Genomic DNA, 21,365 nt, shown 5'->3' with positions numbered 1-21,365 from the left:
CAGCTGTCCATATATTTCTACATATATACTTACCTGTCATTAATCTTTAATCAATAGTGTACATTTTCACCCAGAATGAAGCACTCACGCAGGAATCTGACAGCAAAGCTGGAATGAGTAAAGTTCATAGGTGGCAGTGCTGGCTGCTGCCTTCTACAATGATAGTAGGATTCTTTTTTGAAGAACCCAGTTTTTTAAAGTTTATGCTGATCTAACCATATGCTCATTGAATTTTTCAGGCACTCATATATATGTTTTCTCTATGAAAATTGTATGTGGAGGACAACAGAAACACTACAGCTTCACTTCTGTATTCTAATCTCCCCGTATCCTTCAAAAACTAAAAAATGGCTTTCTTCCAAGAATTACTGAGACAAAACTCAAAAATCTTTCAGACAAATAGGTCAGGTTTAAGCTCTCTCATCAGAGAGCTATTGCAACATTTGTATTAGTATGCAGTACCCCTAAGGTATCACCAATCTGTGCTCTCTAAGGAAGAGAAATCACCTGACAGTAATGAAAACATGTCCTTCCAGAACAAACAATAAAAAGCCCTAGAGACAGACAGGAAAGAACATGGTGCAGGACACATTCTTTTGTATCCTCTGGGGAAAGCACTGTGCAGAGTGTAGTTATTGAGTTAGAAAACCAAGAAGTCCATATGCTGGGTGTTTCTGCATCTGAAATAGGGGCTGTGCTGATACGTACGTATGGGAAAGTCTGGAGAACAGGATCATGTAGGATGCTGTCTAGAGGGTGTGATACCCTAAAGATGACTGTTAAAGATGCCAGAGGAAGACGTGAGGATGGGGGCTTCAGGAGGACACAGAAAAACAGTTAGCAGATGCAAAGTCATGCAGACATTTGGGGGAAAAGTTAAGGGGAGTGTGATAAACAATTTGAATAGCAGGAAAGAGCAACTGAGTTGGTGGTAACATTTGGCACACTTGAAGTGCAGAACTGGAGAGAAGCCAGTGAAGAAGCAAATCAAAGCAGGATGTGATGTCTTAGATGGTCAAAATCTAACTTCGTTCTACAACAAGAGTCAGAAACAGTCAATACAGTTTTTTCTCGTACCATGCTCAAAAACCTAACTTGGCTCTTCAACGAGAGTCAGAAACAGTCAAAACCAGTTCTCCCTCATACAAATGATTACATAAGTAATAAATGATAATGAAATGGTATAAACCTAAATAACTGCGAAATTGATTCTGTTATTTTGAAAGAGCTGATGAATCACTTTACTGAAGGGTGATACATTCCAAAATGGCAGTCCTTCACGAAATAATGAAAAATAACTAAAGAAACATGTTGAAGTACGAAACAGATCCAACACAGAAAAATCACCTTAATTTTAAAACACATGAAACAAAAATTATGTAAGATCCACTTGATTGATTTGCAAGCATTATTTTGTGAACTGAAGAAAGCTGGATGTTATAGGATGAGCAACATAATCAGCTTCATTCCATGTATTGTCCATATTATAGAAAAATCACATCCTACCAACAACCTTATCACTGAATCCTGACCTAGATAGAGGTATCTCCACTAACCATGGCTATTCTGAGCAACTCTACATGTCCTTGTTTCGGCCTTCCCTGCAGCTAGAGAATGAATTAGGAATCCTTATAGAAGAAAGCCAAGTTCCCACTGATAATGACTTCACATTTCCAGAAGGACTTCAAAGAACCCAGGCTAGGTTAAGGCATAGACTACCATACTGAGGTAGGGATCAGCAATTTGCTGAAAGACCAAAAGAAATAAATTCCAAAATAGCATGGCTAATTGTGGTATAGCAGATATTCTGGAGATTTTATCCTTGGCATGTATTCTTAGCTACTTAAATATACAATTTTGTATTTTACACACAGTGTTTCCATTATGCATCTATAAGGAATGTCACATACATGTGTGATCTCACATGCCTCTGCCACATCCTTCATTAACCTAGTCTCCTTTCTATATTCCTGCTCTCCTAGACTTCTCTCCAGACGCAGTATGCATCTTCCTGACTCAAAAGTATTCAGACATGCTCTTCCTCTGCCTAGGCTCTCTCTCTTTTAATCAAGGTAAAAGTGACTTCATGAAGATTTTTTAAATGAGTCTTCACCTACTATTGCTTCACAAAAATTTTTAGGCTTCCTTAAATATCCCATTCCTTCCTCCATGACATGTTACCTACACTGTTCAAAGCGCTTACAGATACACACACTACTCACACCTTAAGACAAATAGCTAACCCAACAGACAGACAGACACTCACAGGGATAGACACACAGAAAAACAGGGACAAACATTCACAAGACTGCCTCCAAGCACATGCCCCAGACATTCTGAGACTTGCAATGAACAGAGTATGCAGACACAAGGAGCCTGGAGTAGGAAATTCAAGTCTGGACTCATTCCTGGTTACACAACTCCAAGGTGAGGCACTTTCATTTCTTTCTTAAGAGACACCAGTGCATTATTGGTGACTTGGACTTAATCACTATGTCTATGCAATCTATGCATTTGCTTACTATAAGGTGACAGTATCAACCCCTATTAAAAGTAGTTACAGGAGTAGGGTGATCTCAAGAAAGCCCATTGTATTTGATACTTTTATATTGTGCTAAAACACTCTGACCAAAAACAGGCTAAGAAAGGGTTTATTTGCGCTTTCAGCTCCGGAAGGTTAGTCCACAAAGGTGAGGAGGGCACTGTATCAGGTGGCTGGAGCAAGAAGCTGGCTGGTTGATCATATCTTGGCTTCATATTACTGCAAGAAGGAAGTAGGGTAAGTCTATATACCCTTAAAGCCCAACTTCCCCAAACAGTGCTACCACCATGAATATATTGGGGACATTTTCATTTAAAACATAAGAGGAGGCCTAAATACTGCTGATGTATATGAATTAATACAGTTGTCAATGCCCATTGCTGATTGACTGTGTGCAATACATTATGAATGACTTACTCACTGACCCCTGGCTCCTCACATGCAGGACAATCAGAACAGCTGTGTTTGAAAGTGCACAGTACTGTCTACATATGTTCATGGTTTCAGGTTTGTTCCATAACTGGAGAAATAGTTCACCAATGCCCTCACTGGAGATCTTGGTACATCCTGAGTAAAGAAGGTCCTTCATCTTATTTTAAAGAAGACATGTCAGTTAGAATAGTTTTAGTATTAACTACTGTATCAAATAACGTGTAAACCTCGTTGACTTAGAATAGTGAGGTATAATGTAGGTATCTAATGTTGGCTGACTAAAGATTGTGTGTCACATAGTCCTCCTCTCACTGAAACCCATGTCAGCAAAGTTCTAAATGTTTTCCAGATCAGCGTTCCAGTCTCAGGATGACCCAGAACTTTGGAATTTGGGCTGATGACTTACTGGTCATAACTGGGCACATTGCCACATTCAACAAAAAAAGCAAGCAAAAACTGTCCTAGCACATGCATGGTGGAAAGTAGGCAGTCAGATGTAGTCCATGAACAGCACTTAGCACTAGCCATGTTCAATAATGGAACACGAAAGTCCACTGACAGATACATGAGACCCACTGCTATTCTGGCTTTAAAAACAAGGATTAACTTAATTACTACTCAAGAGTAGTAGTTTTTAGACTCTTTACTGAAGAGTGTATGACCATATAAGTCAGAAATAGAACTGGAAGCCTGAGGGTTTAACATTTGTCTGAGGCAGGCATTATAGAATTTTCTTTTTAAAGATTATGTATGTTGCAAACAATCTCTTTTCACTTGAGGTCTCCAATGGAATTCCCACAACAGATAAAAATAATTTTCTAACCAGTTGATCCTTACTTCTTTCAAATAAAATTGTTGTGTAACATAAATAAAATAGGTTAGCTTTATAATATTTGTTCCGTTTGTTAGAGCAAGGTATACCATAAATACCCACTTTTGTCTTCTTTCCACTATATATCATAAATCCTAAAATAACAGCAACAAATTTGCCACAGAATCCATCTAAACAAAATGAACTAAATGTTCATCTTTAAAAAAGATTGCTAAAAAATTATGCTACTGGGTATAATTCTTAATTATACCCTGTCTGCTGGCTGGCTGAACTGTGTTGCAGAGAGGTTCAACAAAAAAATGATGGTGTTCTATTATCACCTGCATCATACTGAGCTCAATGGGGTACTTGTTAATGGTCACTCTTAGAGTCCCTAACTCACAGTTTCTGTGAGAAGTACAAGTTATCTAAATCACGTCCTTCTTCAGCTACCTCCAAATGCTCATATAGTCCTTTATCTGTATTTCTTTTACACAAATAAATTCAGTTATCTAATGTATGTAAACTGCTTTGAGCAGTGCACAGCATACAGTCACCAACTATTGATCATTATCACTGCCTCCTGTTTTTACAAATGATGTTTTATATGTTACACGGCCTGCAGATTATAAAGTATGATTACCTTAGTGATTCAAACTAGTTCTTCCTAGTGGGAGAAGGCTCACTATCCAAGGCAACTTATCTATTATATTTTTCTTATTTAGGACAGAAAAGGTAAATGACCTCACAAGTGAGCAAAGAGATCAAAAAAACTACTTGTATATACATTTATATATGTGTCCCTAAGACATTATCTGAAACAGTAAATACCTAGATCTATTAAAAGGGAAGATGACAATTGTAACACAGAGCTGGACTGACTGTAGCTGTCTCCAAACTGCATTACCACCACTGTGGTAGAGTCAATCCAAGATCATTGAAAAATTTTCAGAATATATTTTATTTTCATAATAATGAATCTGATATGCTCTAATGGTCTTTGGTTTCTCATATGTTATCCATACATCATTCATTCCATTCACTTAAAGCATCATCTTCATGTACAGGCATTTCTGTTGGTGACTGGTCGAGAGACGTCGAATCTTTGTACCTCATAGAGCTCATCTCGGACTGTATCTCAGTTGTTGAGGTTTTCGCACCCCAGAAGGATTTCACTGCCGCCCTGGTGGTATGAAAATATAGGAAGACTTAAACAATAAAAATAATACTAAACTAAACTAAATGAAGTTTGTGTTTATATTTCCATTCTATAGAGGTATCTTTTACTCAAATTTTAATTCTACATAGAATAAGCCAGTTGCACTGTCACTGACGAACCCTCAGATTTGTCAAGGTATAATACACAGAGTCAGGTTTGTTTTTACGATAATTGGGAGGTTACAATAACCAAGTTTAAGGCAGTGAGAGCTATAGTTAAGCAGCAAAGTCGTCATGTTTTTCTATTTTTTTAAACAGCTGCCTTATAAAATTATAAAATGCTTATCTGAAAGCTCTCCCATACCTGTGAAGAAATAATGATATTATTTTTAAAAAGCATCTACATACAACATGGGGTAGCCTGAAAGGAGAGCATCGGGATGCATACAGGATACACTGTGGGGCCATGGTCTGAGCTTCACTGCAAATGCATGGGGATTGAGGAAGATGTCAATCAAAGGTGACAGCACATCCCAGCCTTTCACCTACCAATTTATGATGATGAAAATCAATACGAAGATCACAAATATGCAGATAATGACTCCTATGGTCAGCACGAAAACTAAGACTGCATCTGTGTCTGGTCTGTTGGATCTTCTCATCTGCAGTTCTAAAAGTAGAAAAATACTCCATGATGGACGCCACCAGAAAAAGTGGGGAGTGACCATCTAAATGGGCCATTCTTATCTGCAGTTCTAAAAGTAGAAAAACATCCAGTGATGGACGCCCCCAGAGACATGTGAGGAGTGACCATCTAAATGGGCCATTCTCATCTGCAGTTCTAAAAGTAGAAAAACATCCAGTGATGGATGCCACCAGAGACATGTGGGGAGTGACCACCTAAAATGGGCCATTCCTGGAAAGTAATTTTGTGGATATATTCCCACTTTCTGAGATAAATAAAAGAGTAATTGCTGCCAATAGGGGAGTGATATACTTAATTTGCTAACAAACTGGGAAGAGGACTTTCTCAAACTATCCTGGCTGGATTTCATGGATTTCTTTGGAATTCAGCCTGCCTATTCATTTATCAAGTGAATTATTTCAGTAAGTCAAAGTTTTAAATTTTGATTCAGTCTGACTTATTCAATGTTACTTTTTATGGTGATTGTTCTGAGTCATGTCTAAGAAACCTAAGAAGCTTATTACTAAACCATGCAGACTTTCTTCCATTTCCTCCTTAAAACTTCATAGACTTAAATTTTATGCCTAAGATTCTGATTTACTCCTGTTTTTTAAAATATAAACTCGGGGTTGACACTCATTGTTCTCACACATACTCATAAGTCAGACATTCTCTTTCTGCTGTCAGGCTGTTGAGGGGGCAGAGCCAGTTTGCAGATGTGTGCCAGCATCGCTATTCCATAGGCTGGTGATGGGACATTATATACCAGTGAAAAAGTTTGTGAAAGCAATAGCTTCCCAATGGTTCTTTTGTTCTCCAAATTCTAAAACACACAAAAATAATCCATACAGAAAAGGACCATATGACTAAATATTGTGTTATACAGGTAAGTAAACCAGAGACCAGAGAGGTCCAATTATTTGTATAAACTATGATTTGACTCTTTACCATTTTAATTTTACTACATACCACTATGTGAGGAGTGCTGGCTGTGTGGCAATCTCCTGGTTTGTTCCTATCCTCCTAACGCTGTGGAGTCTAACCTGTTTCTGTCCTTAGTCATATAGTGTAGATGCACTTTAGTGGTCCCTCTATAAACAGTCCTATCACAGTCAAAAAGGTGCATTTATGTTTGTCTTCCAATACTGTCAGATTGAAAAATATTAAGGATTTCAGATTTGTAGAAGTGGAAGATTTTAAAACAGAGAGATGGTATTTAGGAGTAGGTTCTGAAGGAAAATGCAAAATTCATCTGATTTCACTCACTAGCACCCGACATCAGCCGAGAGAGAATGGAGAGTAAGGCGGATGGAGAGGATCACTCCTGAAGAGCAGTCATCTAGGAAGGACCACATGGACCACCTGCAGATCTAAGTTTCTTAAGAAAGCTGAATTTCCTCTTAACAATTTCTAATAAAGTTTTAATGCAATTAAAATTATGAAAAATGACTTGAATTTCAATGCTTAATATTTTAAATAAACACAGCTTATCATTACCAAAACAAACTACCACAAATTGGGTAACTTAACAGCACAAATTTGCTTCATATTCTGGATGCTATAAATAATTTTAAAATGTAGTGTGCTGCCCATGAGTCTGGGGCTTCTACCTTCTCAGTTTTGGTCGCCGAGCCAGGATCTGCTTTCATGTGCCTGTCCCCACCCCCTACCTCTCTCATTTCTCTTTCTTCTTCCTTTACTACCTTCCCTTTGCTTAATTATCCCTCCTCTTTCCAAAGTTCTCTTTATTAGGACACCAGTCACAATCTCATCTTCACTGACCTCTGTATATTTACAATCTGTTAGAAGATCAATATATCTTAGGGGCACACAATTAAATTCTCAAACAATGCCTAATTATGGAAGACAATAAGTGTGACTGCAAACATGAGAAAGAAAGGAGAAAGAAACAATTGGGAATTAGAAATTTTCTTTTTCCTCCCCACTTCTCTGCCCCCTCTGTCTGTCTCTTTTTCTCTGTCCTCTGTCTCTCTGTCTGTCTCTGTCTCTCTGTCTCTCTGTCTCTCTCTCTCTCTGGATCATGGTTTTTCTCTTTTGCCTTGGCTGTTGTGAAACTTATTATAAGTTGGCCTTGAACTCAGAGAGACTTGCTTGCCTCTGCCTCTCAATACTGGGATTAAAGGCATACACCATTACATCTGGCAGAGTTTTTCATCTATCCTAATCTATCCTAATAGTCTATTGTATATTTGATACATTCAAATACTGCAGAGTGTCAATTATTTGTAATAAAAGTATTTGTTTGATGTATAAACAAGCAAAATATCTGGGGCCTGGGTGTGTCAACTGCCATAGTTACTAAAATATTCTGACATTTTGCTGTTTAAGTGTGCATGTAAGAGGTGGCAGAGGTACTTCACCATCCTTGGGCTGCTCCAAGAAAAAAAAAGGCAACATTGTCTCAATAAAGGACAAAAATTTGGAGTCTGTGCTCTCTTAGCTTACATACCAGCAGATAATAATCCTAATTGTGAAAAGTGCTAACTACTTAAATGTTCCTATTAGGGGCCAGGCAGTGAGGATCAAGTCTACAAACAGCACAGACACAACAGCACCATAAGCTATGGCAAGTTGAGAACGTTTATGAAGTTTGCTGGTCCTCCAGTTTTTCCATCTTCTTGTGCTTTTCTTAGTCGTTACTTGCTACTGAAATTATCTCATTGATGATGTCTCAACATAATGGTTGTTATCTTTTATCTCATAAATGTTTGCAAGTTGCAAACTAAAACACATCAAGAAAGTTTAACTAGTAAATATTTATTATTTTTATGTTCTTTCTGTTGTATTATTTTTTCTTTTTTTCATTATTTTTATTAGGTATTTTCTTTATTTACATTTCAAATGTTCTCCCCTTTCCTGGTTTCCCCTTTGAAACCTCTCCCCTCCCCTCTCCCTCTGCTCACCAACCCACCCACTCTCACTTCCTGGCCCTGGCATTCCCTTACACTGGGGCATAGAACCTTCACAGGACCAAGGGCCTCTCCTCCTACTGATGACCTACATCTGATGACCATCCTCTGCTACATATGGAGCTGTACAGAGACAAAGTATGGAGCAGATATTGAAGGAATGACCATCCAGAGACTGCCCCACCTGGGGATCAATCCCAGATATTCTAGTCACCAAACCCAGACACTATTGTGGATGCCAAGAAGTGCTTGCTGACAGAAGCCTGTTATAGCTGTCTCCTAAGAGGCTCTTCCAGTGCCTGACTAATACAGAGGTGGATGTTTGCAGCCAAGCATTGACTGAGCACAGGGTCCCCAGTGGAAGAGCTAGAGCAAGGACACAAGGAGCTGAAGGGGTTTACAGCCCCATAAGAGTAACAACAATATGAACTAGTACCCTCAGAGCTCCCAGGGTCTAAACCACCAACCAAAAAGTACACATGGTGGGACTCATGGCTCCAGCTGCATAAACATTTATTTTTTAAATCTCTCTTAAAATCCTTTGTATCTTATTTTCATTTCAATAAAGGGCACTGCATGACAGGATTTTCAGACTGCAAGCAAAAACTTTTTAGACTTGGAAACAGCTTCAGGAAATGCACAGACTCCTTAAAGTTACCTAGCTGTCTCCTGAGAGGCTCTACCAGTGCCTGATAAATATAAGGTGGATGCTTGCAGCCAACCATTGACTGAGCACAGGGTCCCCAAATAAAGAAATTTTCCTGGGAATAAGAGTTCTATAATATCTAATGATATAATGGCTAATTTGGATCTCATCTTGACTACATCCGAAATCATCTAAAAGCCAAGCAGATGAGCGTACTCGTGAGAGGATCTTCTTGATTGGATAATTTGAGATGGAAAGACTCATCTTAAATATGGACCACACTTTCTTGTGTCAGGCCACATAAAATGACATGAAAGAAGGATGCTTTTGCCTGCTTTTCCTCACTCTTGCTGGCAGGTGCATCTAGCCTGATGCTGAGGCATGGTTTTGCTGGTATTTGAACCTATCTCTTCAAGACTCCAATTTAGTTGGAAGATGAGCTGAGGAATGCAGCCTCATGGACTGAACAACTCATGCATTCCTGGCCCTCCACAGGGAGACTGACATGTTGGGCTATGTGAGCCATAGCCTGCAAATCACTCTAATAAATCCCCTTAATACTTATGCTATCACTTCTGCTCTCTAGAGAATCTGAACCCAAGTAAGTTCTCAGTAGAATGTGTGAGCAAATACCCCTACCAACAAAGAGAACAACATTAAAGATGGTTAAGCGAAACTACTTCAAAGGAAACAGAAGATGTCATAGGTTACACTTAATGAACATGACATACTTTACAATTTTACATTTCGCAGGAAAAACAATTTCGAGTATGCAAAGTCATGTTCAATGCTAGAGCAAGAAGTTTAACATTGAATTATCAAAGACATAATTTTAATCCAGCCATGATAGCATATCATGCCTTTAACACCAGCACTTAGGAAGCAGAGACAAGCAGATGAGTTCAAAGTCAGCTTTGTCTAGTGAGTTCCAGAATAGTCAGTGCTACCTAGAGAAAACCTATCTCAATACACAGAGAGAAAGGGGGGGAGATGTTTCAAATGGATAACTCTAAAAAGAAGTGCTCTGATTTTTTTTAAGTCTTAATTATACTTTTTCTGTACTCATACACGATAATCCATTTGTCTATCTTCATTTTCATAGTGAAAATAAAGCACTAATACATTTCAAGTTGAAGGTCTAGCTTTTTTTTAATGGTGAACTCTTTTATTTAAAGATTCATTTATTGATGTATATGAGTGTGCTGTTTGCATGTATGTCTGTACACATGCATCCTATTAAAGGATGAGAGATAAGAGTGCATTGCATCCTATTCAAGACTATTGTGAAGTGTCATGTAAGTAGTGGAAATTGTACTCAGGAATTATGGAGGAGCAGCCAGTGCCCTTGGCTGAGCCATCTCTAGCTCCAGGACTGGGTTTTTAAAGGAACAGCTTCCTGTGATTCGTGTGCCAGATCTATATTGATCTACTAAGTCAGAAGCTCTAGGGTGGTGCTGGTAGAGATCTGTGTTTTAAAAATCCGATTAGGTTGTTCTTCCTGTATTCCAAATTTCTGGGCTAATAACCACTTATCAGAGAGTGCATACCATGTGTGTTCTTTTGTGATTGGGTTACCTCACTCAGGATGAAGGAAGACCAAAAGGTGGACATTTCATTTCTTCTTAAAAGAGGGAACCAAATACCCATGGAAGGAGTTGCAGAGATTAACTATGGAGCAGAGACTGAAGAAAGGATAAGCCAGCCTAAATGTAGCTATCTCCTGAGAGGCTCTGACAGTACCTGACCAATACAGGTGTAGAGGCTCACAGCCATCCATTGAACTGAGTACAGGGTCCCCAGTGAAGGAATTAGAGAAAGGACCTATGGAGCTGAGGGGTTTGCAGCCCCTTAGGACGAACATCAATATGAACTAACTAGTTACCCTTAGAGCTCCCAGGGTCTCAACCACCAACCAAGGACTGCACATGGTGGATCTGATTGTTCTGGCAGCATGTGTATAGTAGAGGATTGCAAATTCGATCATCAATAGAAGGAGAGGACCTCGGCCCTGTGAAGGTTCTGTGCCCCAGTGTGGGGGAATGCCAGGACCAAAAAGTAGGAGAAGGTGGGGTGGCAGGCATTGGGAGGGGAGAGGCAACAGGGATTTGTTCTTGTTGTTTTTGTTTGTTTCTTTGTTGGAGGGGAAATTGGGAAAGGAGAAATTTACATGTAAATAAAGAAAATATCTAAAAAAAAAAATCCCATTAGGTACTTTTGATGTTCATGGAGTTTGGGATGTAAATTTGGGGTATAATCAAAGCAAAACACTACTGGATACTTACCACTTGTTGTATAGACTGTAAATTTAATAGATGCCACCATTTCGTTATTATCCAAGGTGTCACACTCGAAAGCCATAGGACGAAGTTGTCTTGGTACTTCCAGGATTGCTGTGTCATTTGTCAATATAACAGGTTGCTATTAAAGAAAAAAGTATGAATGGTCTTCACTGGGCTCAGTTAAATGCCAATGGAGAAAGAAAAGCAGGACTTGCTAGATCATTAGCAAACACGATAGGTTGCCAATGGAAGGAAACACTCCTCTAACAAAAGGAGAGTTGCTCACGCTCTTATCCTAGTATGTAACTAATTGAAGATATATGATTTAGAATCAGATTCTCTAGGCTTCAAATCCAAACCCATTGACTATGGACAGTACTTTCTGTGCTAGTTAGTGTTTGTCAACTGGACACAAGTTAGGGTCATCTGGCAAGAAAGAATGTCAACTGAGAAAATGCCTCTATCTAACTGAACTATTGGCAAGTCTGTAGGGACATTTTCTTGATTAACGATTGATGTGAGAGGGTCCAGACCCACGTGAATGGAGTCACTGTGGGCAGGTGTTCTTGGGAGTCTAAGAAAGTGGACTGAGTTAGTCATGGAGAGAAAGTATTCATGGTTCTCTTTCAGGTTCCTGTGCTGATTTCCCTCAGTGATGAACTGTTACTGGGAACTGTAAGCTTCAGTAACTCTTCCCTCCCTAAGTTGGTTTTGATCAGTGTTTTATCACAGCAACAGAAAAGCAAACTAAGACACTTTTTATATACAATTACTCATCTGTAAAACAACACAATTTATTTTTAAGTCTATAGAGTTGCTATATGTCATTTAAATGAGCTCTAACACTCAGTTGATCTGGCATTTAAAACACCTTTAATTAATGTTATCTATTTTTTTATCATGCCACACCTATACAATCCAGTAAGAACCTTGATGCCAAAACAGAATGTATCATAAAATATGTAAATTTAAGTTATGATTATAGATGACTCTAAGACATATGTACTTTTAGTCTGACAAAAAAAATCAAATTCCAATTATATAATAAAGTTGTATGATTTTAACTCCATTTTTCAAATTGCTTTCTTTAAACATCAGAACTGGATACCAAATATTATTAGCCACTAAAAAGATGGTATTATTTATACACAATCTACTTACTTGGTCTGGCTTTAGAAGCTTCCATATATATTTGAAACGATTTTCAGGAGTTATATGAACACATGATAGTCTAGCAGTATCAAGACTTTCAGAAATTGGTTTACCCCCTGAAAAAAAAAAAGAAAAAATAGACAACAGAACTGGGCATAGAACTGCTTTATCTGGCTATATTCTTTTTTTTTTTTAAAGAAACAGTTTTAATTATATCAGTAACCAAAGATCAGGAGACATAACACTATCAAGACACTGAGTATACTATAATACAAGTGTGTGAGTGAGTGTGTGTGTGTGTGTGTGTGTGTGTGTGCACATAATATGAGAGACTGGCTCTGAAAATCTAACTTTCTAATTTCTCCAGTTGAATAAACAGATCCAAAGTTATGATGGAATCTACTGATGATCCCAGAGAAAACAACAAAAGCCAGGTTAGAATCCAGGTCTCAAACCCTATGTCCTTACAGTGGCAAATAGTTTTATTGTAAGGAAAACTTTACACTGCCTGAGATCCTTTCTCGTATGCAACACTGCTGTAAAAAGCCATCTGTAGAGTCAGAAACCAACTGGATGCTGAAGACACTGAATCTTGGTGATTATAGCAGCAAAAAGAAACAAAAGAAGCAGGAGAGCAGACACCAGAGCTCTTCCTTGGATTGCGTGAGAATGTGGAAAAGGAAAAGGCATTCAACGTAGTGATATGTCACTTTGAACCTGGAGATCTGCGGATGGCTTCTAATTTAGGGTTGTGAAACCTCATTAAACAAGTTTAACTGTCAGAAAAACCCGATACAAACAGCTCCAAGTTCCGAGTTTAAGGTTTATCAATCTACAGATAAAATGTCATGGCAACAGCAACAAAAGTGTCCCACTGCAGGGCAGGCTCAAATACAGACCCCAAGCCCAGGGAAACAGCAGCATATCACAGTCTACACATCACTGAAATGTAAATCAAAAGCAGGGCTACTTAGAGCTCTGATTGTCTAGACACAGGGAATTTAATTTTTTATTATTTCTTTTTATCAGTTGATGAGTCTCCCTGTACTCAAGACTGGTTGTGGTTAAAGGTGCTTTCCCAGCACAAACCCTCCTTCAGCACATATGGATTCAACTTACAGCCACAATCAACAGGTCCACGGCATTCTTCCACACGAACAACACACTTAGATTCACCTCCAGGGCATCCATTGGTTAAAATTACTTCTCTGATACCAACACCTTTAGTTAAAGAAATGAGCAAATGTTCACATAAAAGTAACAACAATGGATCTTTTCTTCCCATTCTGGTCTGTATTTATTTTAGTTAAATTTTGTTTTGTTTGAGAATGTTCTCTTAATTTTAAAAATTAAACCCCCAAGCTCAAGATGACAACACACATAGAATTTTTGTAGACTCCCCACTCCACTGATTTCCTAAAACAGTTTCCTCAAGGATGTTTCATAAGATACATGGTTGCTATTCCCATCAGAAAGAAGATTCTATGCTCACAAGCACATCTGAAAATATTACAATACAGTTAAAAGCAGCTCTTTAGTGCAGAAGTTTGGGAGAACTTATAGTATGCTAATACGATCATACATAATTCTCCATTGACTAAAATATAAAAATATTATATTTCAATATCTTTAAAATCAAAGCTATTTATAAATGTGCATGTTTTAAATTGATAGCTTTTTTCCTTTTTAGAGTACATAAAATATGGTTCCTAAAGCCAGTAAAATCTCATATGAAATAATACATAGGGTTGCACAAATTTATTTGATCATGGAACTTTTCAGAGTTGGGGTCGGAGCTTCTGGAAGAAATTCCAAAATCATACTTTACATAAATGCTGCTTTTTTTCCTCCCTGGCATTCCCCTACACTGGGGCACAGAACCTTCACAAGGCTAAGGGCCTTTCCTCCCATTGATGATCGACTTTGCAATCCTCTACTATACACATGCTGCCAGAGCAATCAGTCCCACTATGTGTATTCCTTGGTTGGTGGTTGAGTCCCTGGGAGCTTTGAGGGTACTAGTTAGTTCATATTGTTGTGTGTCCTAAGGGGCTGCAAACCCTTCAGCTCCTTTGGTCCTTTCTCTAACTCCTTCATTGGGGATCCTATACTCAGTTCAATGGATGGCTGTGAGTCTCTACTTCTGTATTAGTCAGGTACTGTCAGAGCCTCTCAAGAGACAGCGATATCAGGCTGAAGTACCCTTCTTTCAGTCTCTCCTCCATAGGTAGTCTCTGCAACACCTTCCATGGGTATTTTGTTCCCCCTTTTAAGAAGGAGTGAAGTGTCCACATTTTGGTCTTCCTTCTTCTTGAGTTTCTTATGGTTTGTGGGTTGTTCTTCCTGTATTCCAAACTTCTGGGCTAATATCCACTTATCAGAGAGTGCATATCATGTGTGTTCTTTTGTGATTGGGTTACCTCACTCAGGATGATATTTTCCAGATCCATCCATTTCCCTAAGAATTTCAGAAATTCATTGTTTTTAATAGCTGAGTAGTACTCCATTGTGTAGATGTACCACAATTTCTGTATCCATTCCTCTGTTGAGGGACATCTGGGTTGTTTCCAGTTTCTGGCTATTATAAATAAGGCTGCTATGAACATGGTGGAGCATGTGTCTTTATTACATGTTGGAGCATCTTCTGGGTATATGCCCAGGAGTGGTATACCTGGGTCCTCCGGTAGAACTATGTCCAATTTCTGGAGGAACTGCCAAACTGATTTCCAGAGTGGTTGTACCAGCTTGCAATCCTACCAACAATGAAGGAGTGTTCCTCTTTCTCCACAACCTCTCCAGCATCTGTTGGCACCTGAGTTTTTTATCCTAGCCAATCTGACTGGTGTGAGGTAGAATCTCAGGGTTGTTTTGATTTGCATTTCCCTGATGACTAAGGATGTTGAAAATTTCTTAAGGTGCTTCTCACCCATTCGGTATTCCTCAGTTGAGAATTCTTTGTTTAGTTCTGTACCCCATTTTTTAATAAGGTTACTTGGTACTCTGGAGTCTAACTTCTTGAGTTCTTTGTACACATTGGATATTAGCCCTCTATCAGATATAGGATTGGTAAAGATCTTTTCCCAATTTGTTGGTTGCCATTTTCTCCTATTGACAGTGTCTTTTGTCTTACAGAAGCTTTGCAACTTTATGAGGTCCCATTTGTCAATTCTTGATCTTAGAGCATAAGCTATTGGCATTCTGTTCAGGAAAATTTCCCCTATTCCTATTTGCTCGAGGTTCTTCCCCACTTTCTTTTCTATTAGTTTCAGTGTATCTGGTTTGTGGAGGTCCCTGATCCACTTGGACTTGAGCTTTGTACAAGGAGAAAGGAATGGATCGATTTGCATTTTTCTACTTGCTAACCGCCAGTTGAGCCAGCACCATCCGTTGAACATGCTATCTTTTTTTCCACTGTATGGTTTTAGCTCCTTTGTCAAAGATCAAGTGACCATAGGTGTGTGGGTTATAAATGCTGCTTTTTAATAGCTGTATTGAAAAGTCTCTGCATTAAGTATAGATGGGTAAACTATTAAATACACACCCCTATTTCCAGCAAGATACTGTTTCTGAAACTGTCACACACCTTAGCAAGAAATCAAACGGTTACTAGCTGATCCTAGAGTCAGTGGTTTCTGGTCCCATCCTGTAATGAACAATGCAGTAGTGTGGGTAGTCTACCTTCATCTTCTGGTCTGCTAGAGCCACCGCCCCCTCCCCCCCCAGCCCCTAAGGAGGTGCTCATCATAAGCACAATCTCCAGAAAGGAAAGGCTGAAGATGGCAGGCGACTTACAAATTTAAGCATCCATGCATACAAGTCACCAGGAGAGCTTTATAAATATGCAAACTCCGACCCAGTCCTGAAAAAGTCTGAAGCCTATGTTTCTAACATGTTCCTTGGCGATGTTGTTACCCCTTTGAGGGTTAAGAAAGTGGACACTGCAAGATCATGAGGAGGAAAACTGAATAAGTTGTAAAAGTCCCTCTGATGTGGAAAATTCTCAAGGAGCAGCAACAAGCAAAGAGGTAAATGACAACTGGGAACTTGGGCTCTTTTGATTACTGTCATTTTGATTAGCACTACAAAGCTACGACCAGAATCCTGTTTTAAGCTGCATTAGAAAAAATGCCTACCAGGAACAAGGAGGAGAGGTGTATGGAGAGCGACTGCCTGCTGGGAATGGGGGTTAGCTTGGGGTACTGAAAATGTTCTGCAGATAATGCTGATGTGGTAGTTAGAGCCACTGAATTGTATACCAGAATGTGGTTAAATAGAACATTTCATGTTATGCATATTTTTAGCACACACATTTAAAAAACTGTCAATTTTGGTAATTCTTTTACCAAATATTTCACCTAGAAAGAAGTCTGATATAGATGTGTACAGACTAGAATCTCATCACTAAGTTAGATTATAATGAGGAGAAACAATTTCACTTCTTAATCATCTACTGTCTTCCCATCATGCTGATTCCAGGCAATGGGTGTGGAACCCAGAAGACTTCCATCATTAGCAAGAGCAGCTTCCCTGTGAAGTGATTCAAACTTCAGACTCTTAGACCTATCCACAGTCCTAGGCTTTTAGAAACTCAGTTAGTCCAACAATTTGTTCTAGCACATTTAGGGTAGCTGTTTGAGAACCAGTGGTCTATATAGCACATGAAGCCTGGATCCCAATCCTACATATGATATTTTGTTTAAAATTTCTATTTATGAAATAGACAGTGTCATGTTCCTTCACCATTACTCATCTCACAAAATAACACCTCTTTTCTCCAAAATATGACTTACAAGTTAGAGAACCAGAGTATTTGTAATGGCCTATTACAAATAAGCCTATTTCTTGGCAAGGTTGCCAAAATAGTGTGGGAATGCATCTGTTAGATGCACTGAAGATCTCCCATCTTTGAACATCTGTGAAGCAGAATTTTAGTTTAGTGAGGTTAGTTTCTATGCAAAAATACCCCAAACCTAAAATACACCCTTTAAAGCAAATACTTAGTGTTGTATGTAAATTATAATAATAGGCATAGAAAGCAATGAGACATGAGGAATGTATAAAAAGTACAGACATTACAAATTATCAGCATTTAGCCTTGGAAGTCAGCATTTATTGCTCCTTTGGTCGGTGCTACTTACCACAGGTGACCGTGCACATTCCGAATTCTACTTCTTTGACTATTGTTCTGTTCTGAACTAAACATAAAGTTAAAAAAACATTATTTAATCATTTGAAAAAATTTAAAAGTGACAAGCATCTTACTTGTGAGGTAAAGGGGTGGAGTAATTGTCATGTGGTCAACAGCTTTTGTTTTTAATGTTCTATTAAAACCAAGAAAGTAAATTTGCCCCTTGCATAAATACAGATATCTCCATTCTAAAACAAAAGAATCCTAAATCTTTAAGAGCATTCATTAAGTTAGAAATAACTACATTTGCTTTTGAATCTCATATATAACAAAGCCTTTCTTCACTAGCTAATACACAGTGAATTAAAATCCAACTGAAAAAGTGTAACAAAATATACACATAACAGTCTTTGATCTTTAGCAATCATTTTAAAATATTCTCTATTTTCTATAAAAAAGGAAAAAATAAACTGTAATACAAAACAATTTACATCTCCAAATAAGTCTTCACACCAAGTATGCATTAAAATTATAAACAAACAAATTTCATTCATTTTGCAGGTTTGGATGGCAAATTTCGATGTTTCTGATATTTCATTCTACAATGCTTTATTTAGTATAGTAATATATATATACACATAAACATACACACATATATAATATATAGTATAGGTATGTGTATATGTATGCATATGTAATTATTTGAATATATAATTATTTGAGAAGTGCAGTTGTCTTGGTTCTAAATCACATTTTCTTCTTACTTTCCTTTTGTGGTGTTTTGGGGATGGAATCTTGTTACCTAGCACAGCTGGTCATGAATAAAGTGATCCTCTTGTCTTAGCTTCTCTAGGATTATAGGGATGAGCTACCATGCTAGGACATTTCCTTTTTTCCTAATCATTCTGAAGTTTACCATGAGTTCCTATAGTTACAGATGTAACCAAGACATCAAAAACACAAATTAAGACTCAAATCTCAACAGAAAAAAATATACAACAGGCTGCTAAAGGAGAATGTTAAAAAGCACTGGTTCTTCAAGCAAAAAAAAATCACACAGAAAGCATATCCAACTTGAAGTCCAAAATGCAGCTTCTACCACTAATTAGCTGTTTGAATTTGAGTGAAGCAATTTAAGTCTGTCAGATCCAATTAACCCTTTGCAAAAACTGCAAAGCCTATCACACTTGATAGTTAACACTGAATAAATTATGAAAGCAATCCATAAATTGCTTAGGACTATGTATCCACTGAAGACACAATAGTAAACGCAATTCCAACTCATTTTGTAGTTATTAATTTCAGATTCCTAATTTTTCTTGTTTTCAATACTGTAAAATATTAATAGTTTCACAGGCTTTACACTTTGTTCTGTATTTTGCAAGCATCAAATACAGTTCTATGAATACAGAGCAGGCATTTGATATGTATAATTAAATTAACATTGACTTTGTTAAATTATCTGAACTATCATGATGATCAATTTGAATTGACATTTTAATACTTGGAATGCCTGAATACTTTCGGTTAGCATATTATGAGGCATAAGGTAAAAATTGGACCCTGGGCATAAAATCCTATATAAAAAAATGACTTCTGAGCCATTAACAACCATCTGTCAGTCAGCTCTATTATTCAATACCTATGTTACTCTGGGAAAACATAAAGTTCCTTCTTACTTGAGTTTCCTCAGAGGGAGAAAAGGACAAGGGGATGGAACCAAATAATATACAAAGATTCTTTGAACTTGCATACTTTTTTGATGTACTGAGTGTCCATTTAGTCGCCTTTCAAAATTGGGAATCCTACAATGGTAGTTCAAGAGAATGAATGAAAAAGTTCAATCAATTAAAAAAGAAAGAATGAATGATACACATCTGGACTTTATGTGGCATTCGTCAAAGTTCCCATTCTATAACAACGTAGTAAATGAGAAAACAGCAAGAGCCACAAATGCTAGTTAATTGGTCGGTGTCAATGTAAAAGGAATGATGTGTCTTCCTCAACATTTTATTAATGCCCTGTAAAAAGAACCTGGGTAACATGTAAACTGAATCTGGGGTCCTGAAAATATGTCTGATGATACATTTGTACGTGAAAGGGGCAGGGCTGAAGACCAACCAAATCCAACCAAACGAAACCTCAGATGAAATTAAAGTCTTAGAGGTTGAAATCTCAACTGTCCAAAATTGCTATGTGCAGTTTTCATGAGAGAAGAAAAAGTAAAAACCACCAATAACCTCAGCGGTGAGTTTAGAAAGAGGCAAGGATGTAGCATGGATTCGTAAAGCCCCCTAGAGCCTGGTCCACAGCCTCTAGGTAAGAATCCTACTGCACCATGTGACTGCTGGCACTCATCAGGGTGAAACTGGAACCCTCAAACGGTTGCGTTGAGGACAGAAGGTTAGACTGAATGACATATTCTTTTTACTTTATTTTTATTGCACTACTGGATATGAACCTGGAGTCTCACACTAGGTCAGTGTTCTAACCTGAGCTGTATCTTTGCCCCAACTCCTCAGTTTGCTTTTAAGAAAGATTTTATTACATTATATAGGATGGCCTTGAATTCACTTTGCATGTCAAGTTGACCTTCAATTTATAATATTCCTGCCTCAGACTCTAAAGTAGCTGGTCTATAGACCTGTGCCACCAGGCTCAACCACAGTTATATTTTTATAGAGTGAAACTCATTTTATAGTTTACTATATTTGTCTATGGGACCCTTTAATAAGCCTAAGAGCATATTGACACTGAATGTGTATAAAGCACATAAAGGAGAAGCTAAAATAATCTAACATACTCTGGTTCCTTTTATCTTGAAGGATTGTTATTTCATCACTAGTCATCAGGTATTTTCAACTATATTTAAAAAACTAAAATGATCAAATTGAAGACTGACTGAATTGCCTAGAAAGACAAGCAATTACGAAATAAAGCACCGGTCTGTCTGGGCTGGTGTCCAGAGCAGACCTTGGGTGCAAGCTCTGCAGCCAGTCTCACAACACCCAGAGGAAGCTCCACTCCCAGGCGCTCTGACACACCCAGGATCAGAGGTGAGGAGGAACCAACATCTGTCCAAACACTGGGAGTAATTGGGACCAGCAGGAACAGGTACACAGGAACTCTGCCAGCCCAGTGACTCGGGTTCCTTCTGGTCTGTCTCAGCTGGTGTCCAGAGCAGACCTTGAGCACAAGCTCTGCAGCCAGTCCCACAACACACAGAGGAAGTCCCACTCCCAGGTGATCTAACAAGCCCAGGATCACAGGATCCCAGAATCACAGGATCACAGAGACAGCTTGACTCTGAGGAGTTCTGAAACAACCAGGATCACAGGAAGGATAGGCTCCAGTCAGATTTAGCAAGGGCAGGTAGCACCAGAGATAACCAGATGGCAGGGGGCAAGCGTAAGAAAATAAACAACACAAACCAAGGTCACTTGGCATCATCAGAACCCAATTCTCCCACCATAGCAAGTCCTTGACACACCATTACACTGGAAAAGCAAGATTCAGATCTAAAATCACTTCTCGTGATGATGGTACAGGACTTTAAGAAAGACATAAATAGCACCCTCAAAGAAATACAAGAGAACACAGGT

General features: G+C 38.3%; 1 protein-coding gene across 1 annotated transcript in view; it reads right to left on the bottom strand.

The window, feature by feature from the left end:
* Positions 1–4,730: 4,730 nt before the first annotated feature.
* The window catches only part of Spaca1 (sperm acrosome associated 1), a 20,178-nt gene continuing 3,543 nt past the window's right edge, over positions 4,731–21,365 (bottom strand). The window contains exons 2-7 of the mRNA XM_031368761.1: positions 17,774–17,830; positions 13,755–13,856; positions 12,645–12,751; positions 11,487–11,622; positions 5,493–5,613; positions 4,731–4,968 (exon numbers count right to left, since the gene is read on the bottom strand). Of these exons, the coding sequence (XP_031224621.1) occupies positions 4,812–4,968; positions 5,493–5,613; positions 11,487–11,622; positions 12,645–12,751; positions 13,755–13,856; positions 17,774–17,830 (680 nt within the window). The 3' untranslated portion in view covers positions 4,731–4,811. The remainder of the gene's footprint in view (positions 4,969–5,492; positions 5,614–11,486; positions 11,623–12,644; positions 12,752–13,754; positions 13,857–17,773; positions 17,831–21,365) is intronic.

Source organism: Mastomys coucha, unplaced genomic scaffold (genome assembly GCF_008632895.1).
Source record: "Mastomys coucha isolate ucsf_1 unplaced genomic scaffold, UCSF_Mcou_1 pScaffold14, whole genome shotgun sequence".
Classification (NCBI taxonomy): Eukaryota; Metazoa; Chordata; class Mammalia; order Rodentia; family Muridae; genus Mastomys; species Mastomys coucha.
This window is presented reverse-complemented; position numbering and strand designations above follow the sequence as displayed.